This window comes from Ambystoma mexicanum, chromosome 4p (assembly GCF_040938575.1).
Source record: "Ambystoma mexicanum isolate Mex_15411 chromosome 4p, UKY_AmexF1_1, whole genome shotgun sequence".
Taxonomy (NCBI): domain Eukaryota; kingdom Metazoa; phylum Chordata; class Amphibia; order Caudata; family Ambystomatidae; genus Ambystoma; species Ambystoma mexicanum.
In genome coordinates, this window is record NC_090927.1 from 67,341,324 (window position 1) to 67,350,476 (window position 9,153).

General features: G+C 50.5%; 1 protein-coding gene across 3 annotated transcripts in view; it reads right to left on the reverse strand.

The window, feature by feature from the left end:
* LOC138452998 (WAP four-disulfide core domain protein 5-like) overlaps positions 1–8,565 on the reverse strand; it is a 432,843-nt gene extending 424,278 nt beyond the window's left edge. Inside the window, exon 1 of one of the 3 annotated variants that reach the window (XM_069605404.1) lies at positions 8,341–8,555. In XM_069605404.1, the coding sequence (XP_069461505.1) occupies positions 8,341–8,437 (97 nt within the window). In that variant the 5' untranslated portion in view covers positions 8,438–8,555. Of the gene's footprint in view, positions 1–8,340 lie in introns of all 3 variants that reach the window. The other 2 variants (XM_069605403.1, XM_069605402.1) reach the window with 2 other exon arrangements.
* Between the last annotated feature and the right edge of the window lie 588 nt (positions 8,566–9,153).

The following is a 9,153-nucleotide window of genomic DNA, read 5'->3' on the forward strand; positions in this document are numbered from 1 at the left end:
GCTTCTTGTGATGTACCTGCCTTTCTTTCTCTCGTCTTCATATTCCTTTGGGGATCTCCTCCAAGAGACTGTCATCTCTACGGGGATACAGCACATACGGTCTTCCCAATGGATACTTTGGGCCTAATTACAAGTTTGGAGGTATCCATGTCCTTAATAAGGGCATGACTACCCCCAAACCTGTGTCCCGCGAAAGGGGAATAACCGGGCCATTCCGACTTTGGCGGGCCCAGTAATTTCCCTTTCGCGGGACCCGGAGCTGGTACGTCCCTATTCCCATAATGGTACCATTAATACCATTCTGTTCTGCTCGCGGGTGCCACTCTGCACGCTTGGTCAGACCAGGCGTGCAGAACGGCACCCCCGAGCAGAACTCGTAATGTGGCGGTACAGTGATAACGGCGCCGGCAGCACTACCGGAACCGTCATCACTGTACCACTACTATCGTAATGAGGCCCATTGTCTCAAATACTCTCTGTGGTATAGGCACCATCCCTGGTGTTGTGCATGTCGCAATTTCCAGCTTCCAAAACATAGGCAAGATGGGGCGGGCCTTCCTGCAGAGGTATGCAGTTGCTCCTCTACACTACCTTCACAGGGCGCATCACGAGAGGGAGCAAAGAGCCGACCTGACAACTGGCCAGTGACAGCAGGGACTCCCCACCTGCAGAGATTGTTTAACTGCTTGGTGGAGGTCACTCAGGTTCCTGGGCAATTGAGCATGAGTACCTCAAAGGGACAGTTTGAGACACCAGCAAGTATTTGGAGTAGTGTGAAGGGCTGGATCATGGGGCCCTCCCCCTCGGCTCTGCAGCACCCTGCCACTTTGAGGGCACCTGACAGGGTTGCAGGCAAGGGAGAACTGCACTGACAGGGGGTGGTGAGCCTGTAGTGAAGCCATTTTGGAGGGGCCCGCAGAGATTTCACATAGCCACGCACAAAATAGGCCTGAGCTCAGTGAAGGGGGAATTGAGAAGCCGGACGAGGCCTTGGCCCTGGCAAACCTGGAGAATGAAGGGATCATAGGGCTCTAATCCCTGCAACACTACCGGAGAATGCCAGTGATGGATCATGGAGGGGTGCAGAGCGGGAAGGACACCATGGTTGAGTGGGGTGCTGCCTCAACTCTCACTAGAGATGACCCGAAGGAGATCTTCCAGGAAATTAAGGCCATCTGGATGGACATTCGGGCGTCCATCTGTGACCTGAGGGGTAGAGATGACAAGCTGCAGGACAAAATTTGGAGATGGGGAACAATCACATGCAGGTTGACCTACGTGGTATGAAATACGAAGTGTGATTCAAGGATCTGGAAAGCCGGGGGAGGGACTCCTATTGAACCTGGACGACCTCGAAAATAGAGAATGCTGGAACTATTTACACATTCTAGGTATATGAAAGCAGAAGGGCGAGACGGCAGTGAATGTGGGCCGAGAGGTGCAGGGATTCATCAATACCCTTTTCCTCACGGATGGCCGGAAGGAAGTCCAGCTTTAGAGAGCACACAGAGGTGGAGGAGAAGAGGGAATAGGTCAGAGGTCTATTGTAGTCAGCTTTCTCAGGTACAGGGAGAAGATGGAGGTCCTGGAGAAGGCCAAGCACCTAGGAAGTGAGGAGATTCAGTGAATGTCTTCCAGGACCTGTCGGGTCTCACCCTGTCCCGTTGCCGGGACTGCCTCCCCCTCACCCAATGGAAAACAGAGAAGGGGATTAGATACAGCTGGTCTTTCCCACTTTCTTTGTCATTTGAAAAGGGAGAAATTGATTATCGGGTCATCAGTGGCCAGGGAGCGCAACAGGTGCTACATGTGCTGCAGGTGGAGGCCGCCGCTGCAGAGGCCGTGGTTGAGGATGGGGGGACCCGGAAGTGGGTCAGCAGAACAGCTTCCATATGAAGAGGAGGATGCCTCGGGGTAGGAAATACAAGAGGCTCAATAGCCCCCCGCTGGTGAAATGAACAGGAACTGTCAACAAGAAGAATTGTACTATGTATGTATTTGTGTTGCCCGATTGGTTAGGGGCTGAAGTTAATCAGGGGAAACATCAGGGGTAAGGGAGGCAGCAGGGGAGACACAGGTTATCCTTGGTGGCCCATTGAATGGTGGGCGTCTCCAGTGCGAGGTGGAGGTCTCTAGGGGGGTTGGCTTTGGGGTTTGAGGGGGTGGGATTGTTGGGGTGAGGGGTTTTAGTTGTTGGGGAGAGTACTTTGGGCAGTTGGGTTTCCTTGTCTGTTTTGCAATAGAGGGGTCGGGAAGTGGGTTGAGCTACAGAAATGGTGTACACTGACGGGGGGCGACGGGAGGTGCGCTCAAGGTGGGGACCTTAAATCGGAAGGGCTTGAACTCACCCACCATGTGATCGTTGATGGGCAGGAAATTCCGCAATCGGGGCTGAACATATTGATGATGCAAGAGGCGAGGCTCCTGCAGGGGAAGGAGAGGCGCATCCCGGGGGCTCAGATTGGGCAGGTGTTCTGTGCATCAGGGCCTACTAAGAATTATAGAGTTGGCATCCTCCTCAACCAGAGAATTCACCTATGGGATCCGCAGGTGTGACGAAAAGCGGATGGTAGAGCCTTGTTAGTCTGTTAGTCTCTGGCATTTTAGAAGGAATTCAGGTGACCTTGGCCACGATCTACTGCCCGAACCTGGGACAGTTGCAATTTTTGCAGGAAGTGATGGGGGAGATACTCAGACAGAGCGGCCTGGTACTGGTGTGGGAGACTTTAATATGCTGTCAGACCGGCACATGGATCACAATGGGGGGGAGGGCAGTCCGCCGGATGGTGGGGGAGCGCAGGAGAGGGGGAGGCTTTCTTAGTTATATGACAGGACAGGGTCTGGTCAACATGTGGAGGAAATGTCACCCGGCGGTCAGGGGCTATACTTTTGTCTCTATCGGATAGCAAACATCCCAATTAGTTGGTCAGACCATGATATGGTGGATATGAGAATTTCAATGGTAGACTTCGATGAGGGACTTCTTATGGCGCTGCAATGATATGCTCCTTAAGGACGTGGTGTTCACCGCGGAGATGAGGACAGCGATGGAGGAGCTCTTCAGGTTGAATGATAATGGGGAGGTGGACCTAGGAACGGTGTGGAAGGCAGCAAAGTCAACGTGGAGAGGCCTCTTGATATGAGAGGGCACGTCCAAGAAAAGGGTTAGGACCCTGTTGGTGGAGAGGCTGAGGGGCGACATTCGGAGCTGGAGGCTGAGGAGATGGGTAGAGGGGAGGTAGTGATAAGCTTCAGTTAGTGAGGGAGAAACAATGGGAGCTGAAGAAATTGGAGGGGGGAAGGTAGTGTCCAACTTTCAGTTCCTCCGCCAGCGATACTATGAGAAGGGGGGAGAAAGCGTACGCAATGCTGGCGTCGAGGCTTTGGGAGCAGCAAGAAAATTGCTGGATAACCGCTATGGAGGATGCAGGGGGGTCACTGCACTCCACCACTGGGGAAGTTCTGCAGGAATTTGCCACATTCTATGAATGATTTTTTGGGGAAGAAAGAGGGGGACCTGCAGTGATACCTGACGGGGGTGCACCTGCTGGTCTTGTACGAGGGTGAGAAGGAGAATCTAGATGGACCAATTTCTCTGGAGGATGCGTTGATGGCGATTTGGGGTTGAAGGTGGGCAAGGCCCCTGGTAGAGATGGATACACAGCAGGGTTTTATCAAATATTTTCGGGCAGCCTAGCCCCACACATGGCAAAATTGTTTAACAACATCCTAACCATGGGGAAGGCGCCTCCCTCGTTTGCTCGGGCTCTAATAACAGTTATCCCGAAGGCAAGGAGAGACCCCATGAGTTGTAAGTCATACCGCCCTGCATCCCTCCTAAATATTGATGCCAACATTTTTACCCGGGTACTCACCACCAGAATGGAAGAGGTCATGCCTCGATTAGTGCACTCAAACCAGGTGGGTTTTTATCCGGGGCAGACAGGGGGCCGATACATTATGTAAAAATTTGATGGAGGATGCGGCATGAAGACGGGGTGCCATGGACTCCAAAAAGGCATTTGACAGGGTAGACTGAGGTTTTCTCTACGGGGTACTGCACAAGTATGGGTTTGGTGGACGGATGTTGAAGGGGATACGGGCACTGTATTTTTCCCGGGTGGTGTGGGTACCGGCCAATTGTAGACTATCGCGGGTCATCAACCTGAGGAGGAGTACAAGGCAAGGACGCCCACTTTCACCACTTATATTTGCTGTGTCAATGGAGCCGCTCACTGAGTGGTTGCGGCAGGTGCCCCCAGGTGGAGAGCAACATTGCGGAGAATGGGTCATTCAATGTGGGGCTCTATGCAGATGAAGTCCTGATGCAGCAGGTGAACCCACCAAGTTAAATTCTGGCAGCCATGGCTTTAATAGAGGATTATATTATGAGCACTTCTCCGGGTTCAAAGTCAACAAGGGAAAGTTAGTCCTATTTCCTTTTGCAGGGGATGGACAGATGGATGTGGAGGGACTCTGACCCCTGGGGATGGAGATTCACCTGGAAACCATACAGTACCTGGGGGCCACCATAGTAAGGCCAGAGGGGGACTTGAACAAGGCTAATTATCCACCCCTGTTTAACACATTGTATAGCAAAATGGTGGAATGGGGCAAAGGGCACATTTCATGGATGGGGAGGCTGGAAGCCCTGAAAATGAATTTTCTTCCAGGAGTGTTGTACATGTTCCAGATATTGTCCATAAGGGCGCCAGAGGACCTCTTACGGGAGGCTAAGGCCCAGATGTTACATTTTATAAGGCAAAATCTGAATGCAAGGGTGTGATATGACACCTTGATACGGCCGAAAGATCAGGGAGGGGTGGGGCTGCCAAAGCCACCCAGTTGAGAGCAATAGTGCCACACCTGCGGGAAGACTCTGATCAACAGTGGGTTTATCTGGAAAATTACCACTTGCGTCCAGCAACGGTGGGGGGGTGGCTCTGGGCCCCACGGGAGTGGATCCTGAACAGAATTCTGGAGCACCCGATCCTCTGGGTTTACTAGGAAGTGTGAAGAAAGGGAGCTGGCTTGCGGTGGAGTCACCACGTGGCCTTCACCGATGAGTCATATGGGACTAGCCAGAGTCAGTCAACTGTGGTTTAAGGGGTGCTTCATAGGCATCCAGGAGCTGGTGTGGGTATCGGAAAGCTGCCTGTCCTCCTCCATCTCAGACTGAAAGGGGTCATCACGGCAGAGATATAGAGGGAATTGATCCAAAGGGAGCTCACAGCCGCCAAGTGGGTTCTCGACACACACACAGCAATGAAGGGTCTCATCATGTTACTCTAGAGGGCGCTGGTGAAGACTTCTAGGGGCGCGGTTCAGGCTCTCCGGGAAAAGTGGGAAAGGAACCTGGGTGTGGAGTTGGACGAACATCTCTGACAGCTGATGTGTAGGAGCGCATTTAAGTCATCGATGGACTTCCAGTATAAACTGCACAGCCTGAAGTTGTTACGCCGGTGGCAGTATGACCCGTTGCAGCACTGAAGAATGTTCCCATCTGTAGCCAAGTTGTGTTGGCATGGATGCAGGGACAGGGCAGACTATTGGCACATGTGGTGGAGATGCCCGGTTTGGTTTGGACAATGAAGAAGGACAATGGCACACCTTGCCTCATATGACACACGTTCTGCTGCTGGCAGCCAGGGCATGCTTGGCAAGAAGGGAACTTCCGAGACTAAAGGAGTGCTCTGACACTGCAACGGATATTTATCTCATGGAATAGATGACAGCAGCAATCAATGGGGGAAACACTGGGGTGGAGGGGGCATGGCTGCAATGTTATACTATATCTGTATGAGTTGAAGCGAAGCCACTCTTGGAGGTCGTGCCCAGTGGCAGCGAAAGCAATTGAATAGGTTGAGCACTTTGTTGTGGTGCTATTTTTTATAAGACCTCTCTATGCAGAAGCTGTTATTGTGAGCTGGAAAACCTATGGGTAAAAGGACGGATGGGAATGTGTTGGGGGGAGAGAGTACAGGAGGGGAAATTAACAGTAGACGAAAGTTCTTTTGTTTGAAGCATGGTATTGTTCTAATCACTTTCTGGTCTTTCTGTAATTTTTGTCTTTGTAAAACGAATAAAATGTCATTTAAAAAAAAGACTAGAAGGTATTGGAATCAACAACACAGCCCTCCTCTGGCTAAAATCCTTCTTGACAAAAAGAACCGAAACAACTTTGATAGCAACATTCAAGTCAGCACCTAGAAAAACAACACGTGTAGCACAACAGGGCTCATCGCTATCGCCACTTCTCTTCAACATCTACATGACCCCCCTAATTATCCTCATCAAAAAAGATGGCATCACCTGCTGCAGGTACTCAAATGACACTCCAATCATCTACGAAATCAGCAGCAACGAAGAAGAAACCCCAACACTCACCGCCTGCCTCACTGAACTAAACCAGTGGATGAGAACCAAGAGCCTCAAACAGCCTCAAACTCAACCCAGACAAGACCGAATTCATGGCCGCATCCAATGACCCGAGAGAAAAACCACAAGTGCAGCACAATAAGAATCTATGAAACTAGATTACCCAAAGAAAGCTTGACCGCAAACTCAAGAAGAATAACACTATGCCAGTGGTTTAACCGAAGGCACATAAAAAGGCCCAAACAACGCGACTAACCCTACTACAAACTCTCTAATACTCTGCATACAAAACACCCAACACTACAGGCACTCTAGCAACTCTCCACAACAGCAAAGAGACACAGCAAACACCTGCATGCAACCACCCACAAATACCACACAAATGCCGATCAACTAAAACATACCAGCACACAGTGACCGCACTTTCCAAACTGAAGACACCAACAGCCCATGACATATGTAGGTCACCCACAAGACCCCTCAATCGGCAAGAAGCCCCATTGGCTGTACATGATGTATTTGCGTGCTCATGGAGGTGGCCCATAAGACCCATCCATGCCTTGCCCGGTGTTAGAAGCCTCAGCAGGTAAAGTTGTGCATGTGTGTGCTCACCTATGACATATGTAGGTGGCCCACAGGACCCCTCCATGCCTTGCGTAAGAAGCCCCAGTGGATGCATTTGTGTATGTGTGTGCTCACCTATGACATGTGAAGTTGTGTGTATGTGTGTGCTCACCCATGACATATGTAGGTAGCCCCTCCCTGCCTTGTGTTTGAAGCTCCAGTGGATGGATTTGTGTATGTGTGTGCTCACCTATGACATGTGAAGTTGTGTGTATGTGTGTGCTCACCCATGACATATGTAGGTAGCCCCTCCCTGCCTTGTGTTTGAAGCTCCAGTGGATGGATTTGTGTATGTGTGTGCTCACCTATCACATGTGAAGTTGTGTGTATGTGTGTGCTCACCCATGACATATGTAGGTAGCCCCTCCCTGCCTTGTGTTTGAAGCTCCAGTGGATGGATTTGTGTATGTGTGTGCTCACCTATGACATGTGAAGTTGTGTGTATGTGTGTGCTCACCCATGACATATGTAGGTAGCCCCTCCCTGCCTTGTGTTTGAAGCTCCAGTGGATGGATTTGTGTATGTGTGTGCTCACCTATGACGCTGTCTTCACGGGCTTCCTGTGGAGTCTAGAATTGTATTCAGAACTCCGACCCTAATACAAAAATGTAGACAGAGAAACATGCCTGTTCACCTCCAGCATCTTCTTCCTGCAAGATTGAATGGCAGAGCTTTGAGATCGAATAATCAGCACCTGCTCCTCGTTCCAAAATGTAGATCTGTCAAGGTTTCCAACGCAGCTTTTTTTTGGTGATTGGACCTGAAGTCTGGAACTCTCTTCCCCCACAACTGAGAGGGATTGAATCGCTGGAGATCTTCAAAAAAAATCTGAAGACCTACCTTTTTAACTAACATTGTTTTTTTCTCTTTATCTTGCTGCTATAGCTTCTTAAACTGGTTTTAGGTGCTTTTTATTTCTTAAATGTAATGTTATGTCTTGTAGTGCCCTCAATCCCTTGGGTCCTTGACCGCGCTATACAAATATTTTAAAGTAAAGTTAAGTTAACATGTAGGTGGCCCACAGGACCCCTCCATGCCTTGCGTTCGAAGCCCCAGTGGGTGAAGTTGTGCGTGTGTGTGCTCACCTATGACATGTGAAGTTGTGCGTGTGTGTGCTCACCTATGACATGTGAAGTTGTGCGTGTGTGTGCTCACCTATGACATGTGAAGTTGTCTATGTGTGTGCTCACCTGGGATATTTCAAGTTGACCCACAGGGCCCCTCCATGCAGAGCACCCGACCCCCTCCTGAATGCAGACGCTGTTCATGGATGCTCCCCCTGCATTCCCCCCTCCCCCGTTCCACTGCCAGATGAAGATGGAGTGTTTGCAAACTCACCTATAATGAACGTAGGTGATGGCCAGGCCCCCCAGGACTGCTCCAGGCTGAGCACCAGGAGTGCCAGGCGAATGAAGGTGGCATGTGGTCTCTCCATGGCAGTGACAGCTCCTCTGTCTGGGAAGCAAGCGTCTTTGGGACTGATTTAAAAGCTATCAATGTTCACTGGGCAGCGGGGCAGGGAGGGGCGTTAATCAATAGGACCTCGGGACTTGGCCAGGCTACACTTCACCGCCTCCTCATAATGGCCCCGTGCAGTAAAACTCTCGGGCAGGAATCATTGCTGTTTGGGGGCCTTGCAAAGAAGGCCATGCCGTTCCTTTCTCAGGGACGCGGGCTACCAAAAGTATACTTTTCCTGCACTTTGGCAGCCAAAGTCACATCTCATTGTTTGACAGGCTGGGTGTTTGTGGACAGGATGTGCTCAGCTCATCACACACGATATAAATCACAGCACACACGCCAAGTGCGTGCCAGGCCTGCCTTCGCACTAAATGCACACATCACATTGTATATAGGGGCTCAACATGCAGAGAAAACGCAGTGCAACGTTGAACTTGTTGAAAAAAGGGTCTTGTTTTATGAGGTGCGGTAAGGGGCGTGGCTAGAACACACATCAGGATATTGACCCCGTGACCGACCCTAGTGTGACTATCTGATGTGTAGCTTAGTAAACCCGGCAGAGCGATACATTGTATATTCTCCCAAAATGTAGAAAGAACGTAACGAGTATCCTCTAGTGTTTTATTTTTCCTTAGCATTTTGGGACTTGTAGTCCTGGATTCCCCTACTATACTTCCAGGCGCACAGGTT